This window comes from Martes martes (genome assembly GCF_963455335.1).
Source record: "Martes martes genome assembly, chromosome: 1".
NCBI lineage: Eukaryota > Metazoa > Chordata > Mammalia > Carnivora > Mustelidae > Martes > Martes martes.
Window position 1 is genome coordinate 202,225,527 of NC_137888.1, and position 15,724 is coordinate 202,241,250.

At 50.5% G+C, this 15,724-nt stretch overlaps 1 protein-coding gene across 2 annotated transcripts in view; it reads left to right on the forward strand.

The window, feature by feature from the left end:
• The first annotated feature begins 199 nt into the window (after nt 1-199).
• Nucleotides 200-15,724, forward strand: part of SUGP1 (SURP and G-patch domain containing 1) — a 31,697-nt gene continuing 16,172 nt past the window's right edge. Inside the window, exons 1-7 of one of the 2 annotated variants that reach the window (XM_080809844.1) lie at nt 200-242; nt 2,176-2,350; nt 7,443-7,543; nt 9,466-9,666; nt 11,749-11,872; nt 12,408-12,508; nt 13,447-13,570. In XM_080809844.1, coding sequence (XP_080665970.1) covers nt 209-242; nt 2,176-2,350; nt 7,443-7,543; nt 9,466-9,666; nt 11,749-11,872; nt 12,408-12,508; nt 13,447-13,570 — 860 coding nt within the window. In that variant the 5' untranslated portion in view covers nt 200-208. The remainder of the gene's footprint in view (nt 243-2,175; nt 2,351-7,442; nt 7,544-9,465; nt 9,667-11,748; nt 11,873-12,407; nt 12,509-13,446; nt 13,571-15,724) is intronic. The other variant, XM_080809845.1, reaches the window with a different exon arrangement.

Below are 15,724 nucleotides of genomic sequence, written 5' to 3' on the forward strand. Positions count from 1 at the left end.
GGGGAAGTGTGCGAAAAGTCGGTGCCCTGTGGTCCACGGGACCGAGAACAGACATTGCAAATAGGCTGGGGTTTGTTTTTCTTGGGGAAAGACCCCAAGTATCAACTCAGTGGCCGGACTTGCTTGGGGGACACGGACTACATCTCCCATCAGGCCATGCGCACTATAACAAGCCTTCTCGAGTGGAACCGGAGCATTGTGGGATTGTATGAGTCTCAAGATGGACAACCGGGATGTTGCAGGTAACAGCCCCCGCCTCCCTTGAAGCGCCCGCCTGGGTCAGCGGGGCTACGCGTCGCGGTTTCGTCTTCCCATCGGGTCTGCCCCGACCCACGGGCTCCTCGCCTCAGCCCCTAGGGCGTTCCGAAGCGGAGGCTTCTGCGTCTTCCCCGTCTCCCGAGACCCCAGACCCGGTTGCTGCCCCCACCGCCGGGTTTGCTGTGGGCGCCTGGTGTTCCATAAAGGCCGCCCCTGGGTCGGCCCTGCTCTCCCTTTCCCCGAATAATCGCCTTTAGGACTGTTCAGAGCTCTGTTCCCCGAAACAGCAGCAACCTTGGGCTGTCCTGCGCCCCTCTGTTCGTAGCAGCCGTGGTCTGGCCTGTGTCCACTTTGCAAAAAAGCTGCTTTTTCGAAGTGCTCTAGCACCCTCTCTACACACTTCCTCGGTCTTTTGAGCCCCCACTTTGCCACAGGTTTTGCCCTTCCTTCTCTCCTAGCCCTAGCGGCCCCGCGCCCCCAAGACTGGGATGCATTCATTCAGCAAATACTGTGTGCTAGGCACTATGCTAGGCGCTGAGGATGCGGTGGTGATCCAAAAGGGTCCTACTTTCCTGAAGGTTATTTTCTACTGGGCCGTCAGACAATGCGCCCAGAGGAAGTATTTACAAAGACACAGGTTATAATGATGTGAGAGAATGGGGGTGGAGGCTGCTGATATTGGGTAGTGAAGGAAGGCCTTTTAAGCAGAAGACATTTGAGATGAGAAGATGGCAGCTATGGGAAGGCCTGGAGGGCAGAGCTCTGCCCTCCAGGCCTTCCCACACAGAGGGGTGACAGCCAGTGCAAAGTCTTTGGGATGTGATGGGCTTGTCATTTTGAAGAATGTCGAGTGAAGTGGAAGTGAGGAGGGGAGTCTTCTGACAGGGCCCTGAAAATCAACTTTCAGAATTTGGATTTTAGTCTGAGTCCCATGAGGAACCTTTGAGGTGTCTTCTCCATCTTTACACTTCCCACCTTCATCTGAAGACACCATCATCCTCCAAGACACCACCCAAGCCTCCTTGTTGGTCTTCTTGCTGCCACCGTGCACTCTACAATTAGTATCCAGAATGATCTTTAAAATACTGTTTGTCAGCTTCATACTCCTCTGTTCCTCCATAGAGCCTTTAAAGTAAAACCTAGACTCCTCCATCTTGCACCCCCCACTTCCATTCCTTAAAAAGTCCACTCTGGCCACAGTGGGCCCTTGCTGGTCCTTGCATATACCAGGCTTCTTTTTGCCTTAGGTTTTTTGTTTGTTTGTTTGTTTTTTGTTTTAAGATTTTATTTATTTGTTTGACAGAGAGAGACAGAGAGAGGTAACACAAGCAGGGGGAGTGAGAGAGGGAAAAGCAGGCTTCCTGCTGAGTGGAGAGCCCAACGCGGAGTTCGATTCCATGACCCTGGGATCATGACCTGAGCTGAAGGCAGCCGCTTAACTACTGGGCCACCTAGGCGCCTCATGCTTTAGGTTTTTGCAACTGCTTATTCTGCCCAGATAGTTCCCCAGGTGGCTTTTCAGGAGGCTGGCCCTTTATCTTTCTGGTTTCAACTTAAATGTCTTCTCTTCTAACAGTTATTTTCTGGCTGCCCTAGCCGTATAGGTGCTCATCTATCATTCTTCTAACCCCTTTTTTGCGCTCTAGCAAAGAGCTCTTATTACAATTTTACAGCTGCTTTTTGGGTGTAAGTCTGTTGCCTTCTTTGCCCAAGGTGAGACCCACATTGGCAGAGATCCCTTTTCTGGTTGAGCAGAGCACCTGGTACATTAGCTCAGTAAATATTCATGGAATAAATCAAGAAGTTGACATTGGAATGTCAGTTGGTGCAGGCAGCTGCAACTGGGCTGCTCCTGTAGCAGCTGCTGTACTTGTATGGGGAGCAAAGATGATTTCTGATCTGCGTTTTTCTCCTCAGGAAAGGCTAACCGGTGGTTTGGGGTTGCTCCTCCCAAGTCCGGAAAAATGAACATGAACATCCTTCACCAAGAAGAGCTCATTGCTCAGAAGAAACGTGAAATTGAAGCCAAAATGGAGCAGAAAGCCAAGCAGAATCAGGTGGTCATCAGCCCTCAGCCCCCACATCCTGGCGAGTAAGTTCCCCCTGCAGCTGGGCTGGGGTCTTAGAGGGTCACTGGCAGAGGGTTTTGTGTTCAAGCGCAGTCTGGGTATTCTTGCACTTGGCCACAACCTGGTGATGCAAGGAGTGACACAGATGCTCTGTTTCAGAAGGCTCAGGTGGGGGGCGCCTGGGTGGCTCAGTGGGTTAAAGCCTCTGCCTTCGCCTCAGGTGGCAAGAGAGAAACAGGTGTCGTGTGGGAGCTCAGAGGATGGCCTGCCTATATTCACCAGTTATTTACTGCTGACTAGCTGTGGGCTAGGGGCCAGGGATGTAGCACGGAACAAAACCCCAGACTCCCATCTCTACCCTTTTGGGGCTCATGGTCTACTAACGATGAGGGTGCCTGTTCTGCCCCCAGAGCTGCCAGTGGGTAACATGAGGCAGTGCAGGAGTGGCTCCTGGTGCAGGAGCCACTGTGGGGGCCCAGCAGAGGCTCTCCGTTCTCAGAGCCAGCCCACTGAGGAAGCAGGGAAAGACCTATCTAGTAGAAGGCAGGAAGGAAAGAGAGCCCTTGTGTGTCAGGTGGCTCAAGCTGTTGCATCAGAGTGGTTGTTTCATAGCCAAGCAGGAGGAGGAGAAATGCTCAGGGCACCCAAGAGTTTTGAGCAGGGGTGGTGTAATTAGGATGACAGATCCAAGAATTTCAGGTTGGAGATTGACAGAGAGACAGGCCCCTTCCTCTGGGGTCTGAAGCGTGGAGTATGTTAAACCCTCTACAGAGCTGTCTCAGCTCCCACCTTTTCTAAGAACCTGTGGCATGTCATTGAGGGCAGGACTTAGACCTTATTCTTAACGGGAACCCAGAGCCTGGGATCTCCAAGGCCCTTATGAATGTGGGGACTGGATATGGAGTGATCCGTCAGTCAGTGGGCTTGTGGCTCTTACCCTAGTGTTATAGAAGGACTTGCACAAGATGGGAGAGATCTATAGACATGCTTCCAAGTAGGTCTGCTGGAAGCAACTGGATCCCAGCACCAGGATCAGGCAGCTGAAAGGGAACATTAGGCAGGTGGATGCATGATACAGGTAGCTTTGGAAATAAGGTTATTTAACTGTAAAAGCATAGAACAACAAGTGTTAGAATTTCTCACTGAAGAAATAAACATTCAAGTTGCCTCAAGGCAACCATTTTGCTAACCCTAACCCCGTGTCTTTGCTTTGTTTCACAAAGTTATGATCCATTTCATGTGCTACTTCCCCCTCAACTTTTTATTTTATTTATTTTTTAAAGATTTTATTTATTTATTTGACAGAGAGAGACACGGTGAGAGGGAACGCAAGCAGGGGGAGTGGGAGAGGGAGAAGCAGGCTTCCTGCCGAACAGGGAGCCCGATGTGGGGCTTGATCCCAGGATTCTGGGCTCACGACCTGAGCCGAAGGCAGACACTTAACGACTGAGCCACCCAGGCACCCCATCCCCCTCAACTTTTTAAAAGAAAAGCTTTTCCCTGGATCACAACTCTTTAGAACCATTGTAGTTTTTAAGTTTTATTCTTACTAAGATATAATTAATATGTCATAAAGTTGGTCTTTTAAACTATACAATTTAGTGATTTTTTGGTAAATTCACGATGTCATGCAACCATGACCAGTATCTAGTTCTAGAACATTTTTGTCATCCCAAAAGGAAACTAAGTACCCGTTTGCATTCACTCCCTATTTCCTCCTTCCCCAGCCCCTGCCAGCCCCTAATTTACCGTCTTTGTGGATTGATCTATCCTACATATTTTAAACATTTGGCCTTTTATGTCTGGCTTCTTTCACTGGACAGGATGCTTTCAAGGTTCATCACTTTTTAGAAAGCGTCAGGACTTCATTCCTTTTCATGGCCAAATAATATTCTACTGTGTGGATGGACCATGTGTTGTTTATCCTTTTATCAGGAGCCAGAATTTTTTTTTTTTTTAAAGATTTTATTTATTTATTTGACAGACAGAGATCACAAGTAGGCAGAGAGGGAGAGAGGAGGAAGCAGGCTCCCCACCGAGCAGAGAGTCCGGTGCAGGGCTCGATCCCAGGACCCTGAGATCATGACCCGAGCCGAAGGCAGAGGCTTTAAACCACTGAGCCACCCAGGCGCCCCCAGGAGCCAGAATTTTTAAAGGCTGCATAATACCCCTTACCATCTGTTAATGGGTGGTTTTCAAATGGGATTCATTTGCTGCTTGCTGCTGCCCTGAGGTATTTTCTTGTCTTTCATTGTCTCCACCTTCTTTCCATCCCTCTTGAGGGAGATATTCATAGTATGAGGACAAGGGCAGGGTCAGTAGAACCTTCTCCTTTGTAAAAAAAAACTTTACAGGGATGCCTGGGTGGCGCAGTCTGTTGAGCATCCAACTCTTGGTTTTGACTCAGATTGTGGGTGATCTCAGGGTTGTGGGATCAAGCCCCACGTCGGGCTCCACGCTTGGCACGGAGTCCACTTGATACACTCTCTCCCTCTCCTTCTGTCCTTCCCTGCTGTGCTTGCGTGGGCTCTTTCTCTCTCTCTAAAAAATAAATAAATCTTAGGATGCTGGGTGGCTCAGTCGGTTAAGTGTCTGCCTTCGGCTCAGGTCATGATCCCAGGGTCCTGGGATCCAACCCTGCATCGGGCTCCCTGCTCAGCTGGGAGTCTGCTTCTCCCTCTGTCTGACAAATAAATAAAATCTTTAAAAAAAAAAAAAAAAGTAAATCTTAAAAAAAAAAAACAACCGCACTACTTTACGTATATGTGGCAGACTTTATGGAAACTGACGGAGAGGAAAACAAGGCAAAACCAAAATGAATTATAACGCTGCAACCCAGAAACAGTGCTGTTAGCATTTTGATGGTTTTTTTCTTTTTTTTTTTTTTAAGATTTGTGAGAGAGAGAGCCAGAGAGAGAGCAACAGAGCATGAGCAAAGGGGAGGGGCGGAGGGAGGAGCAGGCTCCCCACAGAGCAAGGGGTCCAAAGGCAGATGCTTAACTGACTGAGCCACCCAGACACCTATCAATGGGTTTTTCTTTCTTTCTTCCTCTCTCTCTCTCTCTTTCTTTCTTTCAAGATTTTATTTATTTATTTGACAGAGAGAGACATAGTGAGAGAGGGAACATAAGCTTGGGGAGTGGGAGAGGGAGAAGCAGCCTTCCTGCTGAGCAGGGAGCCTGATGTGGGGCTCAATTCCAGGACCCTGGGATCATGACCTGAGCCAAAGGCAGATTCTTGACGACTGAGCCACCCAGGCACCCCTTGATGTTTTTTCCTAACAATTTTTTTTTTTTTTTTAATTTGACACAGTCGGGGAGGAGAGAGCAAGCACAAGCAAGCTGAGTGGCAGACAGGGGAGAAGCAGACTTCCCTCTGAGCAAGGAGCCGGATGTGGGGCTCTGTCCCAAGGCAGCTGCTTAACCAACTAAGCCACCTAAGCGCCCCTAACAATTTTTTTTTTAAAGATTTTTATTTATTTATTTGACAGAGATCATAAGTAGGCAGAGAGGCAGGCAGAGAGAGAGGAGGAAGCAGGCTCCCCGCCGAGCAGAGAGCCCGATGCAGGGCTCGATCCCAGGACCCCAGGACCATGACCTGAGCTGAAAGCAGAGGCTTTAACCCACTGAGCCACCCAGGCACCCCGTGCCCCTAACAATTTTTAATTCAAAAAAATTCAAATATTTTTTTGACATAAATAAGGTCGTACTGTAGTTGTCTCGTTTTCTTTGGGGGTGGGGTTGGAAGGGTAAGTGGAGATGGGGAGGGAGAGAGAGAATCTTAAGCAGTCTCTGTGCTCAGTACAGAGAACGATGTCAGACTCAGTCTCACCCTGAGATGATGACCTAAGCAGCAGTCAAGAGTGGGATTCTTAACCACCCCTGTAGTTTTATATTCTGCTTTTTTTTTTTTTTCATTTAACGTTGCACTTTATTGCTTTATCTCTAGAATTTTCGGTTTTCAGGGCTGCTTCATCTGCCCAATGGAAGTCCTATGATTTATTTAACTAGTGCTACTTGTTGTTTCCATTTTTAGTTCATTATAACATATTTTTAAAAGAATAAGACTTTTTAGAATTTTACAATTTTTAGAAGAATAAAACTTAATTTTGAAGGAAAAACCCTAGGCCTGTGGGCTCCCTGAGCCTTTACCAATTATTGGATGTGTCACTGTAACAATGATAATTATGTTATAATAATAAGATTTGTAATATACAACAATTATATAAGTATTAGTAATTGTAATAACTAATAACAAAAGTTGGAGGGTTGTGTGGCCTTGAAAGCAACACATATGAGCAATTTCTGAGGTTTGGGGCAGAATGGTATGTTATAGTAGAAACTGGAAGAAGTAGGATATATACTATGATCGTAGCCTTATTTCCTTCTGTTTCTAACTAGGGGACAAATCAAAGAAATATACCAGAGTTAGTAATGGCTGTTCTGAGGGAAGAGACTCTTCTGGATGTTTCCCTTTGCTTTCCATTTTCCTACATTCCTGTTTGCTCCATGATAAACCTCTCTTGCCTTTATGATCAGGAAAAATGAATTTGAGTTAAACATTTGGGCTCCTGAGTTTGCTTTATTGCTGACTTGTTGAAAATAGATGTTTAAGCATAACTTTTGCAAACAAAAGAGAGTGTAAAAATAGTAAGAATATAAAATTCCCCTTTAATTCTTCTACCAAATGATTGCTTTGGGTGTTTTGGTGTGCACCAGTGATACCCACAGAAGCGCCGTCTGGCTCAGGCCCTGAACTGCAGTCACACGTGGGTATAGACACACAGGCCCTGCCTTGGAAATCTCTGATATCTAGCTGAGAAGACAGACATGGGAGCCAGGAACAGCCCAGATAGTTAACAAGGACGCAGGTGCTGTGCAGGCGGGGCAGGTGCTTCTGAGCTGTCAGTATAGAATAGTATTGCTTTGACTGGAGCAACGTTATTCCATTTTACTACGAAGGCTGCTCTGTGCACTTAGTAGTCCCCACTCTCTGGGGGAGGGTTTTGGGTCCCACTAGGTGAGAATGTGGGGTGGGTGTGGGGCTGAGATGGGAGAGACAGGCCCCTTCCCCTCCTCTATGGCTCACCTTCTCTGTCCTCTGTCTCGGGTCTAGAATTGCGAATGCACACAACTCTTCCGTTTCCAACAAGTTTGCTAATGATGGCAGCTTCTTGCAGCAGTTTCTGAAGTTGCAGAAGGCGCAGACCAGCACAGGTGAGTGCCCTCACCCATTTCCTGAGTCTCCCTCTGCTGCGACTCACCCTGCTGGCTCTCTCCTCTGGGGGTCCCTAGGCATCACAGTAATAGCAGGCCCCACCTCACACTTATTCCTCTGATCCCATATTGATGGGGATGAATTCTGTTCATCCTACAGTATCTGACCAAGGGGAGAGCATAGACCCTTCCTTCAAGGGCTTACCCTAAAGGAACAGAGACAGATAAGCCAGGTTTCAGTTCAGCGGGCAGGGGCCTGACTAAAAATGCCCCGGGTGTTGGGGAATGTCATGGAAAAGATGTGCCCTCCAGTTGGCCAGTGAGCTGGACACTGGCTGGCACTCAGCAGCCCCTTGCCTCCTCCCCTGTGCTTGAAATGCGGGCTCCCCTTGTTTTTCCCACTCCTGGAAGCTACTCCAAGCACATAGCCTTGAGAGAGTGCTGTGGTATTGAGAACATCTGTGAGTATATGTGACTGAACCCACTTGAGGTCTCTATAAACTTTCAAGATTTGGTGGGCGGGTGCGGGGATCCATTCATTTTGCTACCGCCCAAGACAAGCCTCATATGTAAGTTCCTTTTGCTTATTACAGCTACTTACCAACCTGGAGTGGCCTGCCTTTTTCTGTGGTCTCTCCCTGCTCTCTGAGTATAGGGGCCAGTTTCAGATTACACCAGGGAAGCTCTCCTGAGGGTTACAGACCAACATTAGGGCTGTGGGATCACATCGTGGGTTAGAGCAGCAACTTAGGTTTGAGGGATGGGACCCCATCCATAGGTGGGAGGGCTACCTGGTCCATGGGAGCTCCATGGGACATGGGAGGTGTGAGAATCCCTCACTACAGGGAGTCCCCCCATATCTGTGGTTGTACAGTTTACCAGTCAGCTAAATTTCTTAAAAATTTTATTTATTTTTATTTCAGAGAGATCATGTAGGAGTAGGGGGGAGGGGCAGAAGGAGAGAGAGCTGAGGGAAGGGCTGAGCAGGGAGCCCTACACTGGGCCCTGAGATCATGACCTGACCCGAAGGCAGGTGCTTAACTGACTGAGCCACCCAGGCGCCCCAGCTTAATTTTTTTTTTTTTTAAGATTTTATTTATTCATTAGAGAGAGTGGGCGAGGCAGAGGGAGAAGCAGACTCCCCACTGAGTAGGGAGCCTAATGTGGGGCTCAATCCTAGGACCCTGGGATCGTGACCTGAGCTAAAAGCCAACACTTAACTGATGGAGCCACCAGGTGCCCCCTAATTTTGTTTTTTAAAAAAGATTCATTTATTTTAGAGTGCCTGCGTGGGTGGAGGTAGAGAAAGAGGGAGATAGAATCTTAAGCAGACTCCCCGCCGAGCTGCCCCTCAGTCAGCTTACTTTTAGTGTAAGAAAGTTGCTGGCAAAACAGCTGACCTTCAGTCTTTGTCAGTCTTTCTAGGAAATAGCTAAGAAACCTAACCTGACTAACCTAAGACCAAATTCATCTGCAGAGAGGGAGGAAGAATGTCAGCCCTTTACTACAGGATCTTAGGCCGGGAGCTGTGTTTGAAAAGCCCAGAGTAGGCTGTCTCCAGCTTGCCACCGGCAGGAGGAATGGTCGTGGCTGGGTGTGGGGATTCAGGCCTGACCCAGAGGAGCTGGCACATCCCTGGGCACAAATGTTAGGGAGTCTGCTGCCAGAGCTGCTGCCTGCAGAGCCCCGCCTTTCTGTTCCAGGCTTCATGACTGTGACAAGTCATTCTTCTCTGAGCCTTAGTGTCCTCTTCTATAAAATGAGGATGGCGTCCTCTCTCAGTCCCCACCCCCTGCCAGTCACCATGCTGGAAGCCAAGGACTCAGCTCTACTTAATGCACTCACGCCTATGTGTTAGGGGAGAAGATGGGGAAATGTGCGTCTCAGACCTTGAGCACGGGTGTCTTTCTTTCTATGCCAAGATGCCCCACCTAGCACGCCCAGCGCCCCCACTCGAGTCCCCCCGCGCACCGGGAAGAGGCCCCCGCTCATCAGCAGCCCGCCAGGCCAGGTGAAGAACTATGTGCATGCCAAGCAGCTCCCCGTGGCCAGCCGCCCAAGTGTCTTCCAGTCTCCTGATGAGGATGAGGAGGAAGACTACGAGCAGTGGCTGGAGATCAAAGGTAGGGTGCGGAAGCTGCCACCTTACTTTGACCACTGCCCTCCAGCTCCATGGGTGGGACCAGTGGTCAGCGGGGAAGGTGTGGCTAGTGGGGGGGAGGCACCAGCCCTCCAGGCTGAGCCGAGGTCCAGCATGGGACCCTCCAGGCTTGGAGGGAGTGAAGAAAGGGTGTGGGGAGCAGTGAAAGGGAAGTGTGGAGGGGCTATAGACTGTGGACTTTGTCCTGGGAGCCATGGGAGCCATCCTCCACCCATGTGGGCTGGTCTGCAGCCAGGGCTGGGGCCTTTTCAGAGGAGCATTCAGTTATGTCTCTCCTTGTCCTAACATGAGAGGAGGAGCTTCCCTGCTTCCCCTGTCTGGGTGTGTGCTTTCTGAGCCCTCTGAGAACCACACGCCTCTTCTCATCGTGGGTTGTTGTCCCCACCAGTTTGGGCCAGAGGTGAAGCCCACAGGTTGGAGGACATGCTCTCCTGTCCAGGGGAAGGATGGTCTTTTTTCTTGGAAAGCCAGTCTAGGCCATATCGTGTAGGAGGGTGGAGTGTGGCGATGGCAGCACTCTCACTGTGTCTGACTCCGTCTGCATTTGGAACAAGGCTTCAGTGCCTCCTGAGCTGTGTGGAGGCCTGGGCCATCTCTGCCCCAGCCAGGCTGACAGATTGAAGGAACCATATAGTTATGCTGTGACAGCCTTCAGACTTGTTACTCTCAGGGAGGGTGCTGGCTTGTGGCCATGCATCTGAGCAGATCAGGGGCCATTCTTTGTCAGGATGGAGCCAGGGAGGGGGCTCTTTCCTGAGGCATCACAGCAGCTCCGACAGCACCCTGCTGGGACGCAATGCTTTGCAGGGAGCAGTGAGTGTCTCAAGGTCATTGAGGCCTCTTATGGGTTGCTATTGATGTGGCTTCAGAAAAGCACCTGTGCCTGTAAATGGCAAGCAAGTCAGTGTCATGCCAGGCAGTCAGGAAGAGTGTAAGGCTAGGGGGAAAGGTGGCTACAGAAAGTCCTTGGGATCTCTTGAGGGCCCTCCTCAGGCTCCAGGTCCCTGATCTCCCATCCCTCAGCTTCCTGGCAGCTAAAGCAATAAAAGGAATAAGTCTGGCTGCAGGTTTGGTGTCTAGCCCCTTGCTGAGAGCAGTGAATCTAGGAATCTAGGCAGTGGCAGGAAGAAATTTCTTCTGGGAGTTCTCATAAAAGGAACATGAGTTTTAAATTGGCCAAGAGATGCCTCAGGAACAGGCCAGCAATAAAATACAAAAACAAGTTCCACGCGGATCAAAGGGGAGGCTAATAAAACTACAAAAAGAACATTTCTGTAGCTCTGTTCACTGTAAAGGCCCTGAGGTAATGATTAAGCCTGTTGCTGTGAGCGCCCCTGGCACCCAGATGGTGGTCTGGAAACACACTTCCTCCCTCATGGACACCAGGACTTCTTGGAGAAATGGCTGGCTCTAGGTCTGGTCAGGAAGTGTATGAGATGACCCTGGAGCACCTTGTCCCAGCAGATAGCGAGGAGGCCATCAGAGACTCCTGGGGTCAGGCCCAAAGGCCTCGGGAGCCAGCTTGAAGAGGCTCTACCAGCCGCAGAGGGGACATTTGAGCTTCTGTGATGACATTAATTGCAATGGATTGAAACCCAGCTGATATGTTTAAAATGGATTGAAACTCACTCAATGTGTTTAAGTCAGAGTTTGTAATAATACTTTAAAAAAGAATTTGTCATCTTTGAAGCGTGACAGGAAACCAGTTTGTTAAACTGAACCCTGGTAAATAAAAAGAATGAAGCATTTCAGAAAAAAAGGGGAGACTGGCTATGTTTTCTGACGTCTCTCTCTGAGCCTGGGGATCGGCCTGGTCTCCCAGAGGCTCCCACACTTCTCTCCCACCCAGTGTGTCTCATGAAGACTGTTTAGACGGCCTCCCCCCTCGTCACAGTGCTTTGTGCTTGGACCCAGGACACCCGACAACCTCCCGCATTTCACCCTCTTCTCCCCCACCCCTCTGTCGTTGTGGTCCATAGAGAGAGTGTGCCTGTTGACTGTGGGGTGTGTGAGTTGAACCCCAGTACTGACAGCCTCCTTAAAGTTTCACCCCCAGAGGGAGCCGAGACTCGGAAAGTGATAGAGAAATTGGCCCGCTTTGTGGCAGAAGGAGGTCCCGAGTTAGAAAAAGTAGCTATGGAGAACTACAAGGATAACCCGGCGTTTTCGTAAGTATTTCTGGGAGGGGAAGGCCACCACTACTTAATGTTCTTGACACACAGTAGTACCTTCGCTCTTGTAAAACCCTACTGGTTACTGAGGCTAGTCGGGGCTGGGGGCTTGCCCGTGTGGGCCAGACACTGGTCTGAGTTTCCAAGTGCTTACTCACACCAGAGGCCACAGGGGCTCCGGTGTGATGCGGAGGCTTAGTCTTAGGACCCATCAAGGTGTCTCTGCTCACCAGACTGCTTTTGTTTTGTTTTTGTTTTTAATGTTTTTAAGATTGTATTTATTTGAGAGAACACAAGTGGGCAGAGGGGCAGAGGGAGAGGGAGAAACAGACTCCCTGCTGGGCAGGGAGCCCGACGTGGGGCTCCATCCCAGGACTCTGGGATCATGACCTGAGCCGAAGGCAGACGCTTAACCGACTGAGCCACCCAGGCACCCCACCAGCTTGCTTTTGTACAACATTCTTCAGAAGCTGCTTGGGTCAGCGCATCCCGCTGCTCACCATCATGTCTGTTTTTCGAAACTTCTCCCCAGGTTTTTACATGATAAGAATAGCAGGGAATTCCTCTACTACAGAAAGAAGGTGGCTGAGATAAGAAAGGAGGCACAAAAGTTGCACGCATCCTCTCAGAAAGGTAAGTGGGTGGAGGGGGTGGGAGGTTCTGGGGAGATGTGTGGACAAATCACATCCCATGGGGAAACGGGGTTCTGGGAGGCTCTGGTGCATGGGGTGGTGCCTAGGGCCCAGGTCTGTGCCCTCTCAGGCAGCCAGGGTCACGCTGGGGATGGCATTGCCCCCTTTACCAGTGGTGGGTGGTGAGGAAGAGTCTGAGGGCCACGGTCAAGGTCATTGTTATGTTCAAGAGCAGTGCTCTGTGCATGTATAGGGTGCAAAGGGGTGGAATGCTTGTCTGTTGGTTCTTGGTCATTTAAATAAATGTTAATGAGCTCCTGCTGCCTCTCTGGCACTGAGGACATAAAGACAAATGTGCCTGACACTTGGGGAGGGAGATAGAGGACAGCCAGGATTGGCTGGTGAGCTCCTGCTGGGGTATGTATCAGGGGAGGGGGAGATGCTAGCTGGTCTCCAGCCATCATGAAGTAAAATCCCAGCCAGATTATGGTGGGTGGCAGGCACATTGATGTTTAGGCCAAACAAGGCCACAGAGGTCAATATGTTTGTCTGTCTCCCGCCGCCCTGTGCCCTGACCTTCTCCCCAGGAGAGGAGGGCCAGGCCCACTTCTGTGTGTGACCTGGACGGCCAGCCATGGCAGAAAGACTGAGGTGGGGCTCCCATCTCCCCTGCGGCCTGGCTCCAGACCTTCTCTCACGTTCTGTTCTATGATCTATGGGGTGGGAAGGGGCAGGGTGCGGGGTGGGGGCAGCGGCTCAAGATAATATTGTAATATTAACTCTGGTATTTGGTCCCAGTGCAGTAATCTGATTCCCATTTGCCTGTTTTTCTTTGCATTGTTCCTAAAATAAACCCCTCTTGTTGCCCATGGGGTTCTTAGCAGAAATTAGGCTGTTGGGTGTGGTGAGTTGAGCTCAGTACTGACAGCCTGCTTAAAGTTTCACCCCCAGAGGACGAAGAGGCCAAGAATCTTGCAGAAAAGTTGGCCAGGTTCATAGCGGACGGGGGTCCAGAAGTGGAAACCATTGCTCTCCAGAACAACCGCGAGAACCAGGCGTTCAGGTAAGAGAGGAACTAAACAAGGAGCTGACCCCTCGCACACCCTGATCACAGTACTACCACCCCCTGCCCCCAGTGGGCTCAACATGTCAGAGTCCCACAGTCAGAAAGTGGCAGGGTCGGGCCCAGGAGCTCTGACCCCCAAGCCCAGTTCTGCCGCCTGCATGGGCAACGGTGAGCAAGTACTTGTCAGAGCCTAAATCATCTCTGAGGCAGGCATGCGGGGACCGTTGGGGTGTTCTGTTTTCAGCGTGCCTCATGGAGAAAGTCTCTGGTGCTCCCCAGGCTCCCTTTGTACCAGAGATGGCAGCCCTAGGCTAGGAGCAGGCCAGGGTCTTGGGCAGAAACTCCCAGAAGTGTTGTTCACTTTGTAGGGTCAGACCTTTCCAGTGAGGGAATGGCAGGGAAGTGGGAATGGGGTACCTTAGGCTCTGTAAAGTGGGAACCCTCAGCCTGTACACAGGTTCCATGGAGGGCCTGGGACAAGCAGCCTGGCTTCCCAGCTGTCTCCAGCCATGCAGCGACATCCCAGCCCTCAGGCTGGGTGTGTGTTTACCCGTTCATTCGTGCTGTGGGTTCAGCACCTCTTTGCTGGGGGAGGTTCCTGGGGGGCAGGGCTTTGGAGTGGGGGCTAGGCAATCACTGCTGCTGGGTAGGGACCAGTGGGGGCTTAGGAGGTGGATGCTCAAGTCGGTGTGGGGGTAATGCCCCCATGAGGATGTTTTTGGCCATGAATAACACGAATTCTGACTGGGAAAGCGAGGAGATCTGATGGCATGTGTAACAAAAAGTCCGGGAGCAGCAGTCTGGGCTAGTTGAGTCAGTGGCTCTAGATGCCACTCAGGACAAAGGAAGCAGGAGGGAAGCAGCAGAGATGCAAGTGCTTCGCCAATGTGGCTGGCATGCAGGGCGAGCATCAGTGTGCAGTGGGCCCTGGGCCTTGGAACGAGGCAGGGCCAGGTCCCAGGGGGCAGGTGTTCACTGACAGCCTCTGGAGAGTCTGCATAGAGAGTGACAGGGTAAACTGTGCTTCCAGGGGCACTGGCCATAGTTGTAAGGGCAGGGGTGGGGTCAGACACACCAGGTCAAAGCAGACCGGCAGAGGAGAAACATTGGGGTTGGGGGGGACCATGCGGGTAGAACCTTGGGGACTAGGGGACGGAGGGCCAAGGGTCAGTGACTCGGTGGACGAGGGCAGGGGGAAAGCTCCTGGGGAATTCAGGGATCTGTGTACATGGTACCTGGACAGCCAGGAGCCCTGGTGGGGGCAATGGGGTGTTTGGGTCCGGACTTCAAGAGGGGGGTCTGCCTGGCCTAGAGATCCACCTGAGATCTCTTCACAACATCGTGATACCGGCCAGCACTCTGCACCACCCAAACCAGTGTTGACTTAATATTTTAAGTCACTGCACTTTTTTTTTTTTTTTAAACTCTATTTACCTAAGTAAGGTATTTGCCTAACTAAGGACACTTAATTTACTTGTCATAAGTAGGACTGACTCTGAAAAAATCTATGGCAGGTAAGGCGAGCAAGGTTATGGATTTCTGTCAAGGCTGTGAGCCCAGCCTGCTCTCCTTGGTCAGAGAGGTCCAGGCCCCAGCAGCATTGGCCGAACCCTCCCCAGGGGTCAGAACTCAGAGACGCTCTCGGCACAGGCAGCTCTGGGTCCTCTGTGGGGATTCACTGGTGGTCGCCCAGCTCATTGGGTGTTACTCTGATGAGGCCGGAGGGAAGAAGGGGTGCCAGGGCAAGGGCAGAGCCTGGGGTCCCTGATGGGGAAGTGGACAAAGGTGAGCGGCGTGATCTGTTTAATCTCTGCATGGAATCAGGTGTGAGGCAGCTTCCTTCACCTCCAAATGTAACAGGAGCAGCTCCTGTGTTTGCCTCTCTTGGCCCTTCCCTGCCCTCCTGATTCCTCATGCGGGCCAGGCACACCCCAGCGGCTCTGTGTTTCGGGGAAACAATCTGTAACAATGGCTGATCTATAAAGAAACTGCAAACACCCATTCCTTCGACCAGCCATCCCACTTCTGCGATTCCATCCCCAGAAATAATGTTAAATACAGCATCATCTGTAGTCTTGAAAAATGAGGCACGAATTGAATGTCGAGCCTCAGTGGGGCTAAATTCTTTTTTTTTTTTTTTAAGATTTTACT